The 23,736-nt window shown below is 49.2% G+C and overlaps 1 protein-coding gene across 2 annotated transcripts in view; it reads left to right on the top strand.

Annotated features, from left to right (window-relative positions):
* The window catches only part of LOC142295279 (desmin-like), a 37,788-nt gene extending 20,681 nt beyond the window's left edge, over positions 1 to 17,107 (top strand). For both annotated transcript variants that reach the window (XM_075338386.1, XM_075338385.1), the window contains 4 exons: positions 11,243 to 11,353; positions 11,435 to 11,559; positions 16,578 to 16,727; positions 16,832 to 17,107. In XM_075338386.1, coding sequence (XP_075194501.1) covers positions 11,243 to 11,353; positions 11,435 to 11,559; positions 16,578 to 16,727; positions 16,832 to 16,835 — 390 coding nt within the window. In that variant the 3' untranslated portion in view covers positions 16,836 to 17,107. The remainder of the gene's footprint in view (positions 1 to 11,242; positions 11,354 to 11,434; positions 11,560 to 16,577; positions 16,728 to 16,831) is intronic.
* Positions 17,108 to 23,736: the final 6,629 nt, after the last annotated feature.

Genomic DNA, 23,736 nt, shown 5'->3' with positions numbered 1-23,736 from the left:
GGACAGCCTGGAATACATGCAAGAATCTGGGGAGAATGTCCATTTTAAAGGAATTAATCCTTCCAAACCAACTCAGAGGTTTTTTACTGTATATGTTAAAGTCCCCAATGGTCTGATAATTTAATGTGTATAGTTTGTTTAGATCGGCCGGTATCTGAATTCCCAGGTACTTTATTGAGTGTGCCTGCCACCGGAATGGAAAATTGTTTTGGGATCTCTGAACTTCTGATGCCGGCAATGAAATGTTTAGGGCTTCCATCTTTTTGTAATTAACTTTGAAATTGCTAAGATTTCCATAATGTTCAAATTCCTTCAGGAGAGAGGGGAATGATATGTGGGGTTCTGAAACATAAAGAAATAAGTCATCTGCATAGAGGGCAGTTTTGTACTGTCTCCCGTCCAAGGTCAGACCTTGCACACTGGGGTTCTTCCTGATAGCCACTGCCAAATGCTCCATAACAATGGCGTAGATTAATGGGGATAGCGGGCATCCCTGTCTAGTACCATTGTAGATTCGAAAAGGGGTTGAGAGGGAGCCGTTAGCTTTAATCCGTGCTGTAGGGCCGGAATAAAGGGCCAGTATTTTAGCTAAAAAACCTCCCCTCAGTCCAATCTGTTTGAGGGCTGCCTCCATAAAACCCCAATGTACGCGGTCAAAAGCCTTTTCGGCGTCGATTGACAGCAGGCCCATTCCCCCCGGGCTCGCCCCTGCCCTGGCAATTAGCGATATGGTCTTGCATACTGTCACGCTCCCGGTGTCCCAGCAGCCCTCCTTACCCACTGAGCCGGTTCCTGCATCGCACCACCGCTCCATACCCACTGATCCAGTCGTACCTGCATTGCACCACCGCTCTGTACCCACTGATCCAGTCGCACCTGCATCGCACCACCGCTCCGTACCCACTGATCCGGCCTCACCGTCATTGCACTGCTCCTTACCCACTGATCCACTCCACGTGTCCACCGGTCATGGCCGCCGCTCCCGCTCGTGCTCTCCTGTATCCTGCTCCTGGTCTCATGAGTCTGACTCTGAGTATTAGCCTCATGCCTCTGTATAGGACCAGGCCGCGCCCACTCTCCTGGTTTTATGGACCCAGCACACCTGAAGCAGGATGTGACATACGGCTGTGCTGGATATATAAGACTGGCCTTTCCATAGGGGCGTTGCCTGATCAACGTGTCTGGAAGCTTTGTCTTTTGAGCTAGGTGCTCAGGCCCCCTGGTGCCGTGTCCTGTAGACTCCTTGTCTTTGCTCCCTGGTACCTGTGCCTGTTTCCTTACCGTCCTGAAGAACTCTGTGACTCTGCTGACCTGGTTATACCTGTCCCTGCCACGCCAGTGCTCCGGCTGCCGTGTACCCTGCCCCCCGGTGGGATACTCGGTCCAGTGGATCCACCTCCTGGGCCCATCAGTCCTCCCGGTCCTGACAGTTTGATCAGGCCATGGATCCCGCTGGAGCACAAACATCTGAGCTGGCCGAACTACGCCAGGAACTGGTGCAACAGCGTGACACCTTACACTGGATGCTGAAATTCCTGGCGTCCATGGACCACCGGTTATATACACTGCAGACCGCTGCCTCGTCTGAGTCCACGCAGCAACCAGTCTCCGGCTCCGAACCAGTTTCCGCCACGGCCTCGCAACTTCGCCTCGCTGCTCCGCCTCGCTATGCAGGGAATCCCGCGGCTTCTTGAATCAGTGCTCCCTGCATTTCAAGTTGCTTCCTCATTTGTTTGTCTCAGACCAGGCTAAAGTGGCGTTCCTGATGTCGCACTTGGAAGGCGAAGCTCTAGCCTGGATTAACCCCCTGTGGGAGAATGAGGATCCAATGACCACTAACATCCGGGAATTCCTGCACGCTTTCCGAAGTACATTCGATGAACCCGGACGTACCACCACAGTGACCTCTTCACTCCTCCGGCTACGCCAAGGGACCCTGACCGTCGGCCAATACGCCATCCAGTTCCGCACGCTCGCCTCTGAGCTGGGCTGGAACAATGAGGCCTTGACGGCGGCCTTTTGGGAAGGACTCTCTGGCCGCGTCAAAGACGAGCTTGCTGGCCGTGACGTTCCACGCACCTTGGACGCTTTAATATCCTTAGCCACCCGGATTGACCTCCGTTTCCAGGAGCGAACCAAAGAGGTATTCCGGGAGAAGCTACCACCCCGTCACGCCTTGTCCCCGCAGAGGCCTACCGCTCCTTTGCCCCTGCCTTCCTGTGACATGTTTCCGGAACCCATGCAAATTGACCGACTGAACCAAGCCAAGCAACGCCGTGCAGAACGGCTCGCCCTGGGCCTGTGCTTCTATTGTGGAGACGGGTCACACATGCTTCGGACATGCCCTGAGAAACCTGGTAGACCCCAGGCCCAAGGGATGGTGGGAACCGCTACCCTTGGCACCGGAATCCCCTCCGTTCCACTTACACAGACTGTCCAGGTGACGACGAAGAAGACCAGGTTCACAGCAGAGGCCCACATCGATTCTGGGGCGGCGGGTAATTTCATACGCCAGTCTGCAGTGGATCGATACCAAGTACCTGTGATCCCGCTTGCCAAGCCCCTCTGGTTCGCCTCCGTGGACGGCAAACTGCTATACGAACCTGTCCGATATACCACTGAACCAGTAAGACTCCAGGTTGGCACTTTGCATACTGAGACCATCACCTTCTTTGTGATCCCGAGGATGGCTCCTGAGCTCCTGTTGGGTCTGCCCTGGCTTCAACTTCATGACCCTGCCATTAGTTGGCACTCTGGCGCTATTAACCGCTGGGGGTCCTCGTGTCATGACCACTGCCTACAGCCCGTTCCTCGGCCCCTGTCACCCGAGCCTGCTATGCCGCAGGAAGAAGAAGAGGCGACGACTCAGTCCAGCGGTGTACCACAGCTCCTGGCACTTGTGCCTGTGGTGCCACCGGACCCAGAAGCAGAGTCGACGCAGTCCAGCGTCGTTCCACCATCCCTGGCACTTGAGACTTTGATGCCCCCTGCTACTGAGGATGACACACTTTCCTGTACCCGGTCCGAGACGCCCGAACTGGTCGCCCACGACTCCAGTCCTGCTTCTGACTGTCTTCCCTTATCCGTTGCCTCCGTTGCCGCTGACTTGGGTTCTCCGATACGGGACATAGTGGCCATGAAAACGGTCCGGGGTAGGCAGTCCTTCCTGGTCGATTGGGTGGATTGCGGCCCCGAGGCTCGGTCCTGGTTGTCCCGGAAGTACGTTGCTGCCCCTCTTCGGCGCGCCTACATGTGTGAAGCCCCACAGGTGGTGTGTCGGTGTCGGTGCGTTACCTTCAGGGACTCCACGTTGCTGGATCTCCGTCACTGGTAGGAAATCTTCTTGTTTGATCGTGACGCCACTCTCAGTATTGCGGCCAGTAGGGACCGCCACTGCAGGTTGAGGGTCGCCTGGGGCTGATGGTGTGTGCAGTTAGATGTAGTAGCCTCCTGAGAGTGAGGCAAGCCCCAGGGCCCTGTGTAGGTTTGTAGTACCACAAGTCGCAGAATGACCACACAGGCAGGATGTCTTTCAGGGTTTTTACTCACTTCAGGTGGCAGGGTGAGTAACCCGGGCGTAGCTGAGATGAACCAGGTAGGAACCAGGTATCCTTCAGGCTGACTTTATGAGGGTGACTACTGACTCGCCTTCCTTAGCCCTTGGTGGTTTGGGGTGACCCCGACTTTGAGTCCCTATGGGGGTCACCCAGGGAAGATGCTGCAGCCTCTCTCCCCTTGTTGTTTGCCGTGTGCTTGTTCCCCGGACCAGGCCACTCCAGCCTCTTGCCTCCTATGACCTATGGGCCCTCACTGCGGTTACGTGGCTGCGGCTTTTGTAGTGTTGTGGTGTGGGCTTTAAGAGCCCCACACCGGCAGGTTTAGCAGGGAAAGGTGAATCTATCCTCGCTTCGGGATCTGCCGCCCGGTTGGGCCTGGTGCTCTCTAGCAGTCTCCTTACTTCCCACTCCGTGCACTCTCTAGCTGAAGCTGGCTTTCAGGCAGCACTCCTAGTTGACCGTTCTCCCCCGTCTGTAGCCACTGCGCGGGCGCTGTTAGACAGCAACAGCCCCACAGGTCTGCTCCTCACTGAGCCCTATGGAGTTCTCTGCTCTAACTGACTCACTGCTCCTCCTCTCCTGTTCTTGCCTACGCCACCTAGCAACCAGACTCTCTTACCACACCCCTTGAGAGGAGATGGAGGCTCTACCCCCTCCACTATTCCAGTGAAGGTGAAGGCTTGCCCCCTCCTGGGATCCCCAGGGGTCCTCTCATGGGTACATGTGTGAGACCTGATCACTATGCGCCTGTGTTCCACACCCCTGTCAGCCTTCTGGATTACCTGTATTGTACTGTCCCCAGCATGGGTGCAGTACTCAGTGGTGCCTGACCAGGTCAGGGGCGCCACACATGTCCCGGCCGCGGGGAGGGGGGCTTCAAGGGGGGGGTACTGTCACGCTCCCGGTGTCCCAGCAGCCCTCCTTACCCACTGAGCCGGTTCCTGCATCGCACCACCGCTCCATACCCACTGATCCAGTCGTACCTGCATTGCACCACCGCTCTGTACCCACTGATCCAGTCGCACCTGCATCGCACCACCGCTCCGTACCCACTGATCCGGCCTCACCGTCATTGCACTGCTCCTTACCCACTGATCCACTCCACGTGTCCACCGGTCATGGCCGCCGCTCCCGCTCGTGCTCTCCTGTGTCCTGCTCCTGGTCTCATGAGTCTGACTCTGAGTATTAGCCTCATGCCTCTGTATAGGACCAGGCCGCGCCCACTCTCCTGGTTTTATGGACCCAGCACATCTGAAGCAGGATGTGACATACGGCTGTGCTGGATATATAAGACTGGCCTTTCCATAGGGGCGTTGCCTGATCAACGTGTCTGGAAGCTTTGTCTTTTGAGCTAGGTGCTCAGGCCCCCTGGTGCCGTGTCCTGTAGACTCCTTGTCTTTGCTCCCTGGTACCTGTGCCTGTTTCCTTACCGTCCTGAAGAACTCTGTGACTCTGCTGACCTGGTTATACCTGTCCCTGCCACGCCAGTGCTCCGGCTGCCGTGTACCCTGCCCCCCGGTGGGATACTCGGTCCAGTGGATCCACCTCCTGGGCCCATCAGTCCTCCCGGTCCTGACACATACATTGTCCCTCGCCTCCTGTCCCTGTACGAAACCCACCTGGTCCGAGTGTATTATTTCTGGGAGTAGCGGTGTCAATCTATTGGCTAGTAACTTTGCGAAGATTTTGATGTCTACATTGATCAACGAGATTGGGCGATAGTTTGATACCATCGTGGGGTCTTTCTCTGGTTTGGGTATTACCACCACATGGGCCTCTAATGATTGAGGGGCGAACCCATTGGTATGTGTGACTGAGTTGAACACCTTTGTCATGAAGGCCTGTCTCAGAAGGTCTTAAAGAAAAGTGGGGAGAACCCGTCCTGTCCAGGGCTCTTTCCGCTGGGAGTATTATTGATAGCTGCCTCTACCTCCGCCTCTGTGAATTGGTCCTCGAGCTGAGTTAAAACGTCGTCCCCTAATACCGGAAGGGCTGTGTCTGTCATTTATTCGTCTACCCGCCTCTGAAATTCCCGGGGATCCATGTTCGAGAATTTCCCTTTGATATTGTATAAATTGGAGTAAAATGTTTTCATAATGGCTAGGATTTCTACCGGATTGTGTTCCTCTGTCCCATTTGGGTGCTTTAAATGTGGAATATATTGAGTCTGCGTACGGGGATGGAGGAGGCGTGACAGTGGGCGGCTGCATTTGTCTGAGTAATTGTACAGGGTCTTTTTGAATTGATTTTTGAATCTAAGATAACTTAAATTTAGGATGGCTTTCAGGTCATCTCTACATTTAGTGCGTTCAATCAATGTTTCTGAGGATGGTATGTTCTTATGTTGAGTTTCTAGCACTTGAATTTGGGCCAGATGTTCTGTCACCCTAGCCTCCTTTGCCTTTTTGATGCGTGTTCCCTGTTTTATAAAAGTGCCTCTCAGAACGCACTTCAGTGCCTCCCATTTAATGGGATACGGTGTTTCATCTGCAGTGTGCACTGAGAGGAATTAGTCAATTGAGTCCCCAATGTCCGCCACACATATAGGGTCCCGGAGCAAATTGTCATTGAGTCTCCAACTCCAAGTCTGCTCAGGTCTATCTGGGGGGGACAGTTTCAGAAAAATTGGTGTGTGATCGGACCACACAAAATTACCTATGGGGGCGCTAGGTCTCCATTTGAGAGCGTGGTGGCTTATTAAGAAAAAGTCAATTCTGCTGTAGGAGTTGTGGGGGTTCGAGAAAAACGTATAATCTTTTCCCTGGGGGTTCATTATTCTCCATATGTCCACCAGGTGTAGTCTATGTATTTCTTTTTTCAGTGCCCGTAGTGACCTCTCCGGGACAGCGGTTCTTCCCGATGTGGTGTCCATCCACGGGTTCAATTAGATTGAATCTAATTAGATTAAAGTCCCCTCCTATCACCACCACCCCCTCAGCAAACCCGGATAAGGTCTTCAGAAAAGAGACACACGCCCTTGCTTGATTCTGACTCGGCGAGTACCATCCAGCAATCGTATAGAGAGTTGAGTTGATTCTAAGTTTTAACAGTATGAATCTACCATTGGGGTCTGTGATTGAGTCAACTACCGAGTGACCCAGATTTTTATGGATCGTTATGGATACCCCCCTTGAACGCGAATCTGAGTAAGAACTGTGGAACCATTCAGTATAGTACCTATCCTTGATGACAGGAATGTGGTCCGTTTTAAAATGTGTTTCCTCTAATATCAGTACCTGAATCTTTTGTTTATGCATGCCATAGAGAACCTGCGATCTCTTCTGTGGGGTGTTGAATCCCCGGATGTTAATGGATCCGAAGTTCAGAGATGTCATGCTCTCCGATCCCTTTCGTGCCCAGATGGTATAGAGCCTGTGTGTCTGTTGTCAAATGTTGGTGGCTGGGGGGTGCGGGTGGGGGGGGGGAGGAGGGGCAGGCGGAGAAGAGAAGGAGAGGAAAAAAAAAAAGGGAGGGGGGGAGAATGGAAAAAAGGAAATAAGAGAAGGTTTGCTGGAGAAGTAATAGAAGAAAAAAGATCAGGAGATTTTAAGTAAGTTAGGAGAATAAAGTGTTTAGAAGAAAAGTAGTTGGGCGCCCTCTATTCGAGGGGTACCCCTGGATTCAAAGGGAATAGGGAAAGAAGTTTTCCCACTGTACCACGTCCCACAGGGTAGTACTCCCTTTTTGGGTAGCGAGCTTTCTATCGAGGAGATCTCCCCCCAGACCGACAGAACCACAATCTAAAATGCAAAATATATCAAAAGTTAACACCCATTCATTGCATCTATGCTACCAAATATTCCAATAGAGATTTTCCCTGCTATTTAGCCTATTCCCCTGCATGGAGAGGTGATCGCTCTCCCCTGTGCCTCCTCCCCCCCTCAACCTTCTCAGGTGGCAAACGGCTTTTCTCGGATTGGCGGGCATGTCTGTCTCCATAACGGTCTTTCCTTCTTTGGTCGTGCCGCTCGCCCCTTCCCCTCGAACCCCTCCTCCGATTTGTCGGTTTAATCATCTGCCTCCGGGGGATATGTGGGGAGTGTCCCTAAAACGAAAGATGTTGTTGGCTTGAATATCGGGAACTTTTCCTCTTACTCCTCTAATCTCAATTAATATCTCCCCTTCTTCTGAGATCCCGTCTTCTTTGGGGCAGTGGGAATGCAGGTTTTAGGGGTCTCTCTCCCAGGAGACCCGAGGGTAACTGGGGCCAGTCTCTGATCTCCACCGGCGGCAGTCGTAAAGCATCGGTAAAGGCGTCGATTCCTCTGGGGTGGCTGAGGGTGTTAACTCTCCCATCGTGACGGACCCGTAGACGGATTGGGAACCCCCACGTGTATGGCATTTTATGTCGCCGGAGAGTGTCCAATAGGGGTCTTAGTGCCTTCCTTTTTTGTAAAGTCCATCTTGAGAGGTCTGGGAGGATCTGCATTTTCTTGTCTAGATGACGGACGAATACCAGATACACGGGCCCGCGCCGTGATGGCGTCTATTAGTTGGTAGCGATGAACTCTACAGATCACATCTCTGGGGTACTCTGGGTCCCTTGATTTGGGTCCTAAGGCTCTGTGGACTCTATCTAGCTCGAGGCTGGTGTCCAGGGGAACCTGCAGGAGTGCACTAAATATATGACGTGTTGTTTTATCCAGCTTGCCCGGCTCAATAGATTCTGGCAGGCCCCGTATTCGTATGTTATTTCGCCGCCCTCTATTTTCTGCATCGTCCATTTGATCTGCCAAGTAATGCAGTTGGTACGAGTGGATTGACAGGTCAGAGGAGTGGATATTCAGTGTCTGTGACATAGATGTAGTAGTCACCTCCACGGTGGAAACTCTCTCCCTCACATGCTGTATATCATCTTTCAGGGCCACCAGCTCAGCTTTATATGCATTTTCTAATCGGGACACATAGTGCTCCATTTCCTCTGTTGATGGCATGTGTTTAATTCTATTGCTTAATTCTCGAAGATATGTCAGGGCAGCCATTCTCACAGCCCTGGAACCTTCGTTCCCCAGCTGCATTGCCTGGTCTTGGAGTCCCTGTGGGGAGTGAGCACCTCCCTGAGGGGGGCCCATTTGGTGATGGTGGATTTCATCTCCCTGTTCGTGGGGTCCCCTCTCTTGATTCCATGGTATTTGTAATTCCTCTGAGGCTAGTGTTGCCACTATGTACTGTGAGCCGGAGGTATGGGGTTCTCTCAACTGGTCTGTTGTGGGGGATGGTGGCCGTTCCTGCCTTTCTGTACTTCCCCTTGCCTGCGACTCTTTCCCAGATCAGTCACCCTCTTGTGCCATGATAGCTCCAGGTTATGGCCCCTGCTCTGAAGGTCCTGGCTGTGGCTGAGCCTGAGTGCCGCCGTTTTCTCTATTCCCACTCGGGGGCCCTCCCTCTGCCACTGCCCACGCTGTGAGGCCTGGCGCGTTTCTGTCCCCCACCGCAGCGCCATCTTGGCCATGCAGTGTGTGTCCCGGACTGTCACCATTTCCTCTGACCTGTGCCCGGATCCGCCCGTCCGTCTCCTCCCGATGCCGCCGCTCCTCCTCTGTCACTTGCCGTTCTGAGTGTAGCCGTCCGCAGCTGCTTCTCCCCTGCCTCGCTGCCTGCCTGCGTCGCCGTTATGGATCCAGATCCAAGCTGATCTGCAGGGCCCGCTCCTGACATGAAGCGGGAGATGTCCTGAGATAGGGGCTCCGCTGCTCTCGCTGTGCCGGTAGGTGCTCCCTTCTTTCTTTTCGCTCCCATGGGTACCGATCTGGGTGCTATGGTGCTCTGTTTTGCTGCTTTTCCTTCGGCCCGGGCTAGGATCTTAGCAGACGTGCGTCTCTACTCCTCCATAGCCAGGCCACGCCCCCACACATATAGTACTTATATGTGAAAAACTCATGTGTGAATGAGCCCTTAGTTCTGAGACACTCAAACAACCCTGATGTATATATCTGTGAGGGAGATTAACACTGCCTCTATATTAAAGGGGAAGATGGAAAACAAATGCATGGGAAGTGAGGAGATGGACCCGGTATCTGTTCTATTGCCTTATGACGTCAATTAGCCACCTTTAAAAGGGGGCTTGTGTTTTAATTGTTTTTTCTTGTATTTTTTTTCCAGTTATTCTCCCGTTCTGTTCTGATTCTTATAGAAACCCTCCAGTATAAACAGATATTTATTACATAAGCCTCTCCTTTTCCAAAACTCACCTCTAGAAATTAAAATTTGATTAAGGTTTGCAAAAAAATGTATCTAATCATCATCAGTAACTTCATAGAATCATAGAATGGTAGAGTTGGAAGGGACCTCATGGGCCATCGGGTTCAACCCCCTGCGAGTGCAGGCTTTCCTAAATCATCCCAGTTATATGTTTATCCAGTTTCTACTTGAAGATTTCCATTGATGGAGAGCTCAAGACCTCCCGTGGTAGTCTTTTCCACTCCTTGACTGCCCTCACTTCAGAAAGTTTTTCCTAATGTCTAATCTGAATCTCCTTCCTTTAACTTTCATCCCATTGCTTCTTGTACTTCCTTGTGCTAGTGAGAATAGGATAGTTCCCTTTGCACTGTGACTGCCTTTCAGATATTTGTAGACCGCTATTAAGTCTCCTCTCAGCCTTCTCTTTTTCAAACTAAACATTCCTAGTTCTTTTAGCTGTTCTTCATAGGACATGGTTTGCAGACCTTTTACCATCTTGGTTGCTCTAGTCTGCACTTGCTTCAATATATCGATGTCTTTCCTGAAGTGGGGAATTTATGTTTTCTTGATGGGAATTTATATGTTTTCCTTCCATCAAAAGCACGTGTGCAATATTCTATGCGTGTAAGAGTCTGAATCTTTAAAGGGAATCTGTAAGTAGGCTCAAGGTCATAGAAAGTTGAATAAAATGATACCGTGATATCTGTGATCCAATGTCTTATTCCAGAGAAATCCACTTTTTCTTAAGGGGTAAATGTGATGTTAAAATCTATGGATCGGACACCGAATCTGCCTTCAGAGCATATTCTAAATGAAAGAGGGAGTTATCAGTTTGAGATATGTAAATCAGGAGAGTGGACTGTCAGTCATTACATGTCTCACACTGGGATCGCCCTCTTTCATTTAAAATAAGCTCTGGAGGCAAATTTTCATGCAGATCAGTGGTGTCTAGTCCATAGATTTTAACAACTCATTTACATATTAATAAAAAGGTTTATTTCTCTGGAATAAGACACCAGATCACAGATATCAAGGTATCATTTTATCCAGCTTCATATGACCTACATGCCTTTATAGAGGGTTTAGTAAGGTTGATCCTGCTGACAGATTCCCTTTAAATTAAATCTTCCAGGAAGTTCTGGGGCCTTTTTGAGTTACAGGGAAGAAAGACAGTGATGGGGCAAGTTCTCTTGGTACTTTGGCCATGGCTTCTTACTCTTGGTCCATAAAGTTCAAGATAGCTGTTGATTGGACAAGAAGCAATTCAGCTACCCAGTCCTTTCTCTCCTTCCCAACCAATTCTTTGCATTACTTCATAGTTTTTGTCATGTACATATGCCTCAATGTTGGGCTGATTAGTCACATTATCACATATCGGTGTGACAGGTGCCATTATCGTACCGATGGTAACTTGACATCCAAAAAATTATCAGTAGCTCTCATTAAGTGTTTATTTGGCTGTACAAATGTCAAAGATATGTTTATGATTGGAGGGTTCATTACAGATTAAAGGCAAAGAAACAGAACTAGAATCCCTTAAAAACAAAAACGCAGCACTGGAGGCCCAAGTTAAAGAGACTCAAGAAAAGAATAAACTTGAGATAGAGGAGCTACAGGTAGGTATTGGTCAATACGGAATATTTCCCATCCTATTCAATTTACTAATGATTTCATTTATTTTGCATTTCAATAATTAGGAGAAAATCAGGAAGTTTGAAGATGATTTAAAATCTCTGAAGGAAAAAATTGCATTACACTTACGGGAATATCAAGACTTACTGAGTGTAAAGATGGCACTGGATATTGAGATTGTCACATATAGGTAACAGGAGTCTTAATTCTGTGCTGTAAATTATTTCTATAGGTATTTGGTAGCAATAATTTATTTCTTCTCTGACAAAAAAGATTACAGGCATTGAAACTGACATCTTTGGCTGTTTTTGGTTGAAAGTGAAATCATATTGATTATAATGGGATCCATTTAGATATAGGTTTCCCTTAAATGTCGTAGCAGAAAAGACAGAGCGAACTGAGAAGAAGGACATAAAAGTATAAATTCACACTTTTTAATGCAATTCATGCTGTTGTTATTACTTGCCTTAATCTTACACCACCTTGGGGCAGATTTATTAATCCTAATACTTAGCATAAATGTAGACTAGACCATCATAAATTACACCAAATTTAAAGTGAACAATCACCAGGATTTTCCCATATAACCTAAAGCCAGTGCTGTACTGGCACTATCAGATGTTAGATTGTATGAGCTGGAAGGAGCCCATACAGTCTAGCATCTACAGAGGCCAAGGAGGCAGACAGGCAGACAGGGGCGGGAATAGATATCAAAAACCACCCACATATTAGCTATTCGGCAGCTGCTGCCAATCAAAAAGCCATACATTTCTTTAACGTTACTGGCCTGTATTCGAAAACTATACATCGGAGCTGACCAACCACTAATGGTATGTAGAGAATCAGCCTGATAGTGCCAGCATAGCACTGGCTTTAGGTTGTATACAAAAATCCTGATGGTTGGATCCCTTTAAAGAACCACTCCAGCTTTATTTTTTAAACTTTACATCTAAACCCTCTGCCCCCTGTCTCATACTCATCCTCTCTAATTGGGGGAAATACCCCCCCCTCCCCCGCTGGAATGGGGCTTTACAATGCACCAAATCTATGTTAGATTATAAATCTAGTACATGTTTAGACTTCAAAGTCTACGTTTATACACCTATTAGATAGCTGTTACTTTACTACTTTCTAAGACAAAACACTGCAGCACACCTTTAGTAAATGTGGCAAATTTTACAAACATATCTAGTCAGACTCAAAACTGTGTAAAATCCTTAATTAATGTGGCAAATGGCATGTACCCCAGAATTCTGACTTGGTTTCAGATATAATTTTGGTGCTTTGTTAAAAAATATCCCCCCTTGTCTCTTCATGGTCTCTTTTCTTCCTAATTAATTTCTACCGTGTCAGGCACAGCACTGTCTACCCAGTCAATCTAAAGTATTGGTAAATGGAGTCTGTCTGTCTAAATTGACAGGATAAACTAAACACGTAGCCTCATAGGTGACATAGCGCCTTATAAAAAAAAAATCACTTTAGTGTTGTAATCGCTGCCTCTGTACTGCAGAAATAGTAGATGAATGAAATATGCGTACTAGGCTGCTCAGTGCACCCTTGGGGTGACCAGGAGGCACAGTGCACCATTCTGGCCACAGGTTTTGTATGTTCCCTTTTCCCTCTCTGGTTACAATATTTTTATTACATATTAGAACATTTATATATTACATTAGTTTAGTGGAACAAAGTAGAAACATTAGACAATTTCTTTGTAACAGTTCAAACATTTGCGTTTTTTGTTTGAGGGGAGGTAAGCCGGGGAGGGAAGGTTGAAGGAGAGATCTTTATTGGGGAAACCGGGAAAAGAAAGGTGAAATGGCATTCGGAAAATGGTTAGAAGGAGAACTATCATGCATAATAATCATTTGCAAAGACTTCTGTACAACATATATATAGCTTAGTTTAGTTATATCTTCTTTGCAAATATTGAGAATCATTACTTTTAAGAAATATGTACAAGAAAGAAAAAAAGAGGAAAAGGAAAGAGAGGAAGGGAGAAATAAAGGAGAAAATTGATTGGGATTTGTCAGAGGACTATTTGTGTTTTTAGCTTCAAAATTACTACTATATAAGCTGATGGTTTGGATTGCTCGATGTAGGATAGCCAGGTACCCCATCTCTTTTGATAGGGTTGGAACAGGTTATTGTATATCGCGTGTTTATTTTCAAATTCGTGGTGCATGGATAACATCTTGATTACTTCAGAAATATTTGGAACAGTATCACTTTTCCATTTGGCCAATAAAAGTTGTTTGGTGATCAAAAAAATGTGAATCACAATCGGGATCTGCATTTGGTCTAGTTTTTCCATATCCATAGAAAGAAGCGCCATTTGGGGCGATAATTTGATGTTGGAATTGGTAACTCGATTAATTAGATTTGACACTTCCCTCCAGAGATGTCTTATCTTTGGGCAATTCCATAAGATGTGGACCAACATTCCTTTTTCGTTACAATTTCTCCAACAAAGTGGAGTATTTTTGGGGTCTATGTTATGTAGCTTAGATGGAGTGAAATACCAATTTGTTATGACCTTATAGAAGGACTCGTGTAGAATAGCCGAAATGTTAGAGGAAAAAGTCGCTTTTAGGCTAAATTGCCAGTTTTCTTCTGTAAAATCCTTGTTTAAAGTTTTCCCCCATTTAGCCATGTAGTTTAAAAGAATAGGTTTAGTGTCATTATTTACAAGGTCATAGATATATTTGGTATTCCAGATTGTTTTCTTTTCCGTATTACAAAGGAGGTGGTTTATAATCTCTGGAAGGGGATGTTTACCAACCAATAATTTATTAAGAGATTCCCTTAGAAAAATCAATGTTTTGAAGTCCAAGTCTGTGATCTTATATTTTATTTTTAGATCTAAAAAGGAAATAAAATCTTTTCCATCATGTATGTTACTAATTGTTTTTAGGCCAAGATTTTGCCATGAGGAAGGAACCTGTACATCAGTTAGGAATGTTAAGATATTTGAGAGAAGTTTTTAATTTGATCATATTTCGACATCTTGGTTTTAATCTTACATAAACTCTGCCAAACAAGAATAGTAGATGCAAGAGTAGGGTGGTAAGGCAGGGAAAGTTTGGGATTAAGTATATGGGTTAAAAGAAGAGAACGGAGAGAAGAATAGTTGTTTAAAGCAGACTCAAGGTCCAACCATGTCGGAGAAAAATCACTATTTAACCAACAAATACTTTGTTTTATTATATTAGTTTTGTGATAGCTTTCAAGGTTTGGCAAACCATAACCGCCTCTAATTTTACGTTTCATTAGAATGGACTTAGAAAGTCTTGGTTTTTTATGATTCCAAATAAACCCATTTAGAATTGATTGAAGTTTACCAATGAATTTTATTGGAATGGTGAGTGGAATAGCCCTAAAGTAGTAAAGAATCTTGGGTAAGATCATCATTTTGTAGGACATGAGTCTGCCTAGCCACGTAATTTCTTCTTTATATAAATTGTTAGTGGCCTTTTGAGTGGCTTCGATGAGATCCTCCATATTTATTGTTATTAAGGAATGTAGGTTGTCGGTAATTTTGATACCCAAATAAGAGATTGATTTAACTTCCCATGTAAATGTTGAAAACTTTTTTATTAAGTTAATAGTTTTATCTTCCAAGAAAAAGGGAAGTATGTTGGATTTCTCCATGTTCAGTTTATAATACGAGGCTTTGGAAAAGGAATCAAGCACTTCCTGTACTGCTCTAACAGAGTTTATTGGGTCGGACAATGTAAGGATAACATCATCCGCGAACAAGCCTATCTTATGATGGTAATTGCATGTTTTAATTCCTTCTATTCGCTGATGTGCTCTAATTAATTCCGCAAGTGGTTCAATGGCTATTACGAATAGTAAGGGAGATAGGGGGCAGCCTCCCTTTTCCCTCTCTGGTGATTGACACTGTCAGTTGTCAGTGTCAGCTGGGAAATCTCAGGGCAGCCTCTTCTGTCAATCAGCAGTGCAGGAAGTGGGGGCTTGCAAAACCAGCGGGTGGAACGATTCACTGTGCTTCTTGGGCACTCCAAGGGTGCACCAAGAACCCTAATTAGAATGTTTGGTTACATTTCAGGTTCTAATAGAGGCAGTGATCAGAAAACTAAAGATGCAAATTTTATAGTGACGATATCGCCTACAAGGCTTTGTGCTTAGTTTATACGGTCAGTTTGGCCTGCAGACTCCATTCTCAAGCTTATTCACAATTCTGCTGCCCTGTGCATCTACGATAATTGGGTCATCTCTCAAGATATAAGTACTTGTAATCCTGGCTGGTCCACTTGTATCTACTGCTGAAAGTTTCATGTGTTGGCATTGTGACTAGTGTTCTGATGGGGGTGGCTGGCCGGTGCATTTCAATAGGTAAGCCAGCCTTCTTCTCTGTCTATACGTTGAAATTTGAAACAATCCTTCATAAAACGCACTGGTTATATGATGTCGGAAATGCTATGCTTTGTCAAGCTTAAGCAGAAAGTGAACCTGCCAAGATCTGTTACTGATGCTTTATCTTTGTTAATTCTGAGTAAGGCTTACAGCTTTCTATTTAAGACAGGACTGTTGGATGAATTACAAACAAGATTTGCTGCTAGTCTATAACCTTAAAGCACCACTCCAGTATTTTATTTTTTTTTTGCTTTAAATTTAAAGTCCCTGCCTCCAGTCTTATACTCGCTCTCCAGGGTTTTCACCTTTTAATCACCTCTGCTCCCATCCTACAGCGCCATCATGTGACCGCAATTTCTGACTGAATGGAAGTCAGACGTTACATTACAAGTGCTCAATGTAGGTTGTAGGTCTATGAGGGTCAGAATGAGGCTCTAATAGACTTGTATGAAGAGTGACCTCTAGCTTGTTCCATGAAACACTGGAGTGATTCGGCAGGTCACAAACTTCCTGAGACTGATGGGTTTCGCACCGAAAAAAAGGTGAAAACGCCAGAGGGTGAGTATAAGACCAGGGGCGACATTAGCACCACTCCAGTGCTGAAAAAAAGAAAAACAACTGTGCAGTGATGCCTCAAATATAAATAGAGTAGTATAGGATCTGCATCTTTCACTTACTATAATAATTTTGAAACAGACTTTTGGTTGTTTCATATTTTATTTTAGAAATATTGCAACAAAATAACACTGGTTACAAAAGCATAGTCTACTAATATAAGGGAAAAAGAAGCCTTGGCTATCCTTTTAGGTATGTTTTGTTTTCTCTTTGCAGGAAGCTTATTGAAGGAGAGGACAGCAGGCTCACTACTGCAGTAAGTGGCATTCTCCACCAGAGTAAAGTATCTGGAGTCACACATGTGAGTACCACTGAAAGTGTCTCCCAGACATTGGAGCGAAAAGAAAGGACAACTGTCCTTATTAAGTGAGTATAGTTTTCTGGTGGCATATACCAATTATTCAAGTTTCAGATAAAAAGTATACATTTAACCCTTCCTGTTCTCTCTATTTTTTTTATATAAACAACAGTTAAAGCAGGTGAAAAGAAAGTATGCGATTGTCAACTGGCAAGTGCCGCTGAGGACATGGCAAGTGCCGCTGAGGACATGGCAAGTGCTGCTGAAGACATGGCAACTGCCGCTGAAGAAATGGCAAGTGCCGCTGAAGACGGCTTGTGAGCGCTAGATCCAAGGCTCATCTAGCTTTAGCTTTCATATCTGCTCTGTTCTCTGGACTATCCTCTGGTTTTCACTTTCAGCTTTGTTATGCATGATCATCTTTCTCTAGCTTTGCTAAATAAACACGTTAGCATCAACCTCGTCTGAGTTTATTTATATACACTGTAATTTGTAAGGGGTGGGCAGACCCCTTACAAGGAAGCACAGGTTTTCTCTGAAGTGGTTAATGCTGTCCCCATAGAAACTGTACAGGAGGGAGGAGGAGCCGGCAGCTTAGGGGGAAAGGAAGTGTGTGCTGAAGGCAGTTGTGTCCGGGACAGGAGAGAAGAAACAGCCAGGGGCAGAGTGTGGAGCTGAGTGGGCAGAAAGAAAGAAAGAAAGAAAGAAGGGAGCTGGAAGAACAGGGAAGCCGGAGAGAAAAGGAGCGGGCGGAACCTCATAGTGCGAAGCAGTCCCGGTGTGGGTCCGGGCTGTGGGTAGCCATAAGTGGGAGCCAGGTGAAGTAGAGTAGCCGGGCACATCCCCACTGGAGGAGACGTCAGGGCAGGCTTTCCCCAGCTAAGAAAAGAATGTGAAGTCATCTGTAACTGCCGGTTTTTGGAAAGAGTTGTGAAATAAAGAATGTCTTTTATTTGCATCAAACCATGCCTGGAGAGTGTTTATACGTCGGACGACATCTGCACCACCACACTCTGCCCCACCAAGACATCTCCCGTCCCGATAGTGACGGCGGAGCCAGGGGTAAGCCTGACAGAAGGGGCCATGACTACAAGCCCAGAGGCGCCCCTGGCACCCCGTTACAAATTACTCAAATATTTTATATGAAAGCTCTTCATGAGCCTAAACTGAACTTTTATATCTGTAATGTGCAAAAGATATATAAGGCCATGTTTCTATATGTGCATCTATCCTTTGCTTTATTCCTTCTGATATGATACAGAAAAGCCAGAGGGAAACAGATGCCAGAACTGATCCTATAGATTTCTATGGGATTGTTCCCAGTCATCCATTGCATACGTTGTCTTAGACCAGGATCAGGAAATACTGAATACAGTGGGGGGGGGGGGGGGGTGTTCTGGCCATGGATAATGTACCTTTCTTGGTTTATGGGCAAGCTATGCTCCCTTCCTCTATGGTTACCACTCTATTTCTATGCTCCCCATTTGACATTAAAAGTTGCCTAGCATGTGTCAGTGACATAATCTCCCTTGGCTTTTTAATCCCCAGTTAAGCATACCCACCCCTATGTCTGAGTATTTAGACAATACTGTGTTCAGTTTCTTCCATTTACTGCTAGTTAAACCACTGTTTGCTTTAAGCATCAAGAAGTGTTATTAGAGACTATTCTCACTGCATCGCCATCTTCTGGGGATTCTATGACACCCTAGAAGCCACAGAACCAGGAGCGCATAAGAAGAGGAAAATAGCAGGTCTGAAGTAGCACACAGACATAGGTATGAAAGTATCACGGGGTGTGACATGGTAACTAGGAATGGGGGCACCTAGACTGGCCCTCAGACTAGGAACCCTAAGGTATCACTTATTCCAGAGGTAAGCCTGATGGTGGGGAGGTCTGAACCATCAGCATAGCCCTGACTCCTGCTCAAGCACTGGTCTAATACCCCCGGGGAGGGCCAGGACAGGAGTGATGAAACCCACAGAAACAGACAGATAGGAGAAAACCAAAGTAGAAACTTACTGCAAGCGCACACAGGGGTAAAGACAATACATGCTCAGGGAGAAATAAAGTACAGGGAGGAAATAAACAAAGAACAAGGATATTTCTACAGCACACCAAATAACACTCAGCAGTTCATCAATAGCTGGATCCCAACACACAATTACCGGTATCTCTAGAGCTATAGTCAATGTACCGCCCCGCGGGCTCGGCTGCGACCGCAGAGCTGTTCAGATCCGTGCTCGCACTGCGGGTGGTGGCTCGAGCCTCTCACGGACCCGGGGGTCATGTCGATCTGCAAGGGGTTGGCGCTACACGTGGGGATTTGGGGTGTTTGGATTTGAGGTGATAGTTCGTGACGCCACCCACGGGTTGTGGTGATTGTAGACACCACTTCTGTGGTGAAGGTGTAGGGGCCCCCAGGAGTGGTGTAGTAGCGCAGCTAGGTGTTGACCCCTCCTTTTAGTAGGGGATGTTGGTCCCGGGGTCCGGTGGGCCGGGGCCCGGGTGCAGGGTGTAGTGTTGTGGTGCAGCGCGGCGCGGTGCCTGATGGCACTGGTATACTCACTCTGACACAAGACACTGGAGTCACTGGTAAACCAAACGGAGTGATGAACGGGGCCCGCAGCCGGCTGCAGCTTTTCCCAGGTTAGGTTGGTAATATCCGCTTTTCTCCTGCACCCCTGTATGGGAATCTTGACTCCTGTGCCTAAGCACCGGTAGTCCGCTCCCCGATGTGTATCTGTCGTAGGAGCCCGTTTGCCCGCAGACGCTGGCCCTTTGGATCTCTGGCCCTTGGCGGTGGCACTTATCTGGAATGGTTGGGCTGTTGCCTTCAATCGGGACTTAGGTGGGAATGAATCCCTGAGGTCCAGACCGCAATCAGTTAATTTGACTATGGTGGTGGCTTCTAGCCTAGTTCGGGGTCTGAGTACCCTACCTGGTGCTCCGGTATCCAGTTGGCTCCCCGGTTCGGTTCCGGCGGGCCACTACCCTGTCCCGGTCCCTTACGGTTCCACCGGTCGTCTTCCCGGTCTCCTGCAGGTGGCCACTACCGTCTGCCTCCTTGCCAATGGTGACTGGGCTCCAACCCAGCCACTGGAGTAGTCTTTGGCAGGCCTGTACACAGGTCTGCTTCTGGACACAACCTCTCTCCTTCACTGTCACAACCACTCTCTCAACTGACTTGAACTTGACTACCCGGTTCCTGCCTCCAGGCCTGTGAACATCTCAGTGGGTGGAGCCAACCACCTGGCTCCACCCCCCTGGTGTGGACATCAAACCTGGAGGGTCGTGACAAGGCTTTTAGTTTGCCTGCTGTTATCTAACTGGGAAGGGGGGTGTGTAGTGTTGTTGTGTCTACCTGGGACGACCTGAATAGTCCAGGGTGTCACATCAGCATGGAGGAACAGCTCCCACCATCTTTTAAAGGGTGGATACAGCTGTGATAGATTTTCAGTAACCTTTTAGGCTGCTTTCACACATCCGGTTTTTGCTGAGCGGCACAATCCGGCTCAAAAACCTATGCAACGGATGCGGCGAAAAAACCGGATCCGTTGCATAAGTTTTTCCATGCGACCCGTCCGTTTTTTGACGGATGCGGCTTGATACTGAGCATGCGCAGTGCAAAAAAACGCATCCGGCCGCCGAATGCGTTTTTTGCCGCAGGACGCCGCGTCCGGCATCCATAGGCTTGCACTGTAAGTCGCGCCGCATCGCGCTGGATCCGGCACGAAGCGGCTTTTTCGGCGCATGAAAAAATGTGCCAGGCAACGTTCCATCCGGCCGCTGCATGGGCTAAATATGCCGCATCCGGCAAAAAACGGACGCAACGCAAGGCCATGCGGCACAATACGGCGCTAATGCAAGTCTATGCAAAAAAACCCGCAACCGGTGGCAAAAAAAAAAACGGTTGCATTTTTTCTGCAAAGCGCCATATTGTGCCGCTCAGCAAAAACCGGATGTGTGAAAGCAGCAATTCACAGGCCAGCAGGTATTAACTCCTGCTAGACCAATCACCTGTGAGCACAACAGTGGCCAATGTCTGGCTCAGATTGACAAACTTAAAAGCACCAGGGGGTGTGTCAGACTCTGCAGTGTGAGTGTGACACCCTGGACTAGCCAGGTAGTCACATACATACCAACATACACACCCCCACCCTAGGCAGTTACAACAGTCAACCAAAAAAACCCTTGTTGCCTCCCTCCAGGGCCTGATGTCCACACCAGGTGGGGCGGAGCCAGGCGGTTGGCCCCACCCACCGAGGAGTTCACAGGCCTAGAGGCGGGAAAAGTGTCAGTTCAGTCTTGGAGGTGAAAGTGAGAGGAGTAAACACTTGAGGTGTCTGGGTAGGAGCCCAGGCACTGACAGCAAGGTTGGCAGATGGTGGTGGCCGTCTGCAGGAGTTGGTGGAACTCCGCAGAGCCGTAAGGACAGGGGTCGGGCGTCGGCCCGCCGGTACCGGACCCGAGAGCGGAGTGAAGCTAAGCACACAGGCAGGGCCATCGGACCCCGACCAGTCTTGGAGCTGCCGTCAATAGTCAAATCCGAGTGTGACAGGAAGCCCAGGGGTTTCCTAACAACCAAGTCCCGATTGAAGGCAACCATCCACCCAGAGAGGATATACAGCCACCGCCACAGGCTAGAGATCCAAGGGCCAGCGCCTGCGGGCAAAACTGGCTCCTACGGCACCTATACGCCGGGGAGCGGACTACCAATGGGCAACCACAGGAGTCAGAACATTTCTAAAAGGTGTAGGGAAAGACAGCCACCATCAGCCGTCCGGGGAGAGCACAACAACAACACTGCAGCCGGCTGCGGGACCCGTCCATCCAGCCGTTTTAGTTTACCAACGACTCTGTCAGTGATTGTCTGAGTGAGTACACCAGTGCCGTCCGGCACCGCGTCGCGCAGTCCCTGCACCCCAGCCATCCAGCCTCCCCGTTACACCAGCGGGCCCCGGGATCACCAACCACCTACCCACGGAGGGGACAACATCTAGCTGCACCCTACCATCTCTCCCGGGATCCCCGTTACCAGCAGCGGTGGTGCCATCATCACCACGTCCCGTGGGTGGCGTCACGAACAATTTCCCTAACCAATCCATCCCTTTTCACTCACGGGCGAGGAGCGCTACTCGAGTCCCCGGGTCCGGTCCACCGCTCGAGCCACTGATCAGCAGCAGCAGCAGAAGCTCCGGACCCGAGCGTGGTGAGCGCGTCCCCACCGCCCGCGACAACTTGGCGTCATGAACAGGATAGAAACGATCTACCTACCGGTAGAAGTGCGCCTTGCAGTCCCTGCCGGCGGCGTCCGGCCGAAAAATTTGAAACGCCGCCATCTTTGGCGCGAAAATCTCCCACTCGAGCGTCTTCCCCAAGCAGAGAAGGCGCGAAAGCGAAGCCCCGCCCCCAACAAGCGAAAGTGCTAGAAAGAACCAAGGGGGGGCGGGTGAAAGCCTGCCTCATGTAGCCGAGGGCATAAAAAGCGGGGACGCCAGGACTCTGCAACATATCCGGTTCCTGGAAGTCTGCCAGCAAGCATGTCTGTCCTGTCCGGTGATGCCGAAATTCCCGAGCCCTTGCTAGGAACGGCGGCGTGGGTGGAAGCTCGGACCGCACAAATGTGCTGCCGCCTTCAAACCCAGGTCCGGTTCTTGATGAAGCGCTGGGTGGCCGAGATGGAGGAAGTGGCGGCGGCCGTGCGGAGACGCGAGGTGGAGGCAGTGTTGGAGGAGCGGGTAAGCGACCCACGCCCCTGTGTCCGAGAAGGACCGGACGCTGCGGCTGAGGGGCCCGGCCTGCGTCCGCTCACCCTCCTGCCTCCCCCACCATCCGTACCGGTTGCTGTTGCCCCTCCGCTCGGTCCACTACCCCTAACACCGGTAGCGGAATCAAACCCATCCGCCCTAGAGGACCGACCTGGGGGCGTTGTCTGTGAATGGCCTGCATCCCTGCCGCTGCCATGGAAGATCCTGCGGGAGGTGCCCGTCCGCGACCAGAAGCCGTCGGCCCCGGAAGTGACCGCACCCGAGACCGTCCTGGCCCCGGCAGTCCGCCTGGCCGTGGAAGAACCGACCGCTGCGGGCCCGAAGGCCCAACCGGTGAGGCAAGCTGTCCCTGAATCCCACGCCTCGGCTGAGGCTGCGCCGGGCTGCCACTGCAAAGTAGCAGTCCAGGCCATGTCACTGCAGGACCCCCACAAGAGAGTACCGATTGTGGCCGGTGTGGGCGCGGTCCAGCGGGGCCCGACCCGAGCACAGGGGTATCCCGGCACCTCTTACTGGGACAGGGAGCCAAGCCAGTTGGGCCGAGGAATTGCCGCCAGGGAGCAGCAGAGGGCTGAAGTGATGGCGCGAGTTATCAAGGAGAAAGACGCTCTCCGCAATGCCACCTTTCGAGTGCGGGGCCCGGTGTATGAAGGCCAAGTCCGGCAGTTTGACCCTCAAAGAGGGTTCGGCTTTATTTATGAACCGGGCCTGGAGGCCGAAGTTTTTGTGGCCCGCCGCGACGTGAACTTGCACCTCCCAACGGGCCACCCAGGTCGTGATCTGTTGCCAGGTGACCTGGTAACCTACACCCGACACTGCGGGGAGAGGGGCTGGTTTGCCCTGGATGTTAAACAGAGGGAAAGCCGCAGTGTGCAGATGCGGCCCCAGCCCCCTCCTCCACCGTGCCATCCAGATATCGAGCTGGAGGAGGTCCTTGATGAGTGTGACCTCAAATAGTGGCAGCGGTCCTCCGTTGCAACCAAGTTGTCCCCGTTGGGACCCTCAGCACTTTGAATGAATACAAATCAACAGAGTTTTCACCTGATTATCTTCCATGAGTACCCCGGCCGTTGCCGGCAAGTTGTCCCCGGAGGGACCCTGGGTGTTTTATCGTCCGCATGAGGAACTGCTCATGGACATGGCCGAGAACTGGCAGGCCACCCACGAACTGGTGGGTTTGTAAATAGTTTGTTGGGCCGTTTTCCGTCCGTGCTGCTTCCGGAGAGGCAGATTGGAGGAAGGGCCCGCAGCAGAGGAGGCTGGGGCCCGGCCACCACCTGGACCGGTGGCCATACTCCGGGGGTCAGG

Source organism: Anomaloglossus baeobatrachus, chromosome 3, assembly GCF_048569485.1.
Source record: "Anomaloglossus baeobatrachus isolate aAnoBae1 chromosome 3, aAnoBae1.hap1, whole genome shotgun sequence".
In the NCBI taxonomy this organism is placed as follows: Eukaryota; Metazoa; Chordata; class Amphibia; order Anura; family Aromobatidae; genus Anomaloglossus; species Anomaloglossus baeobatrachus.
The sequence above is the reverse complement of the archived record's forward strand: the minus strand, read 5'-3'. Positions and strand labels throughout refer to the sequence as shown.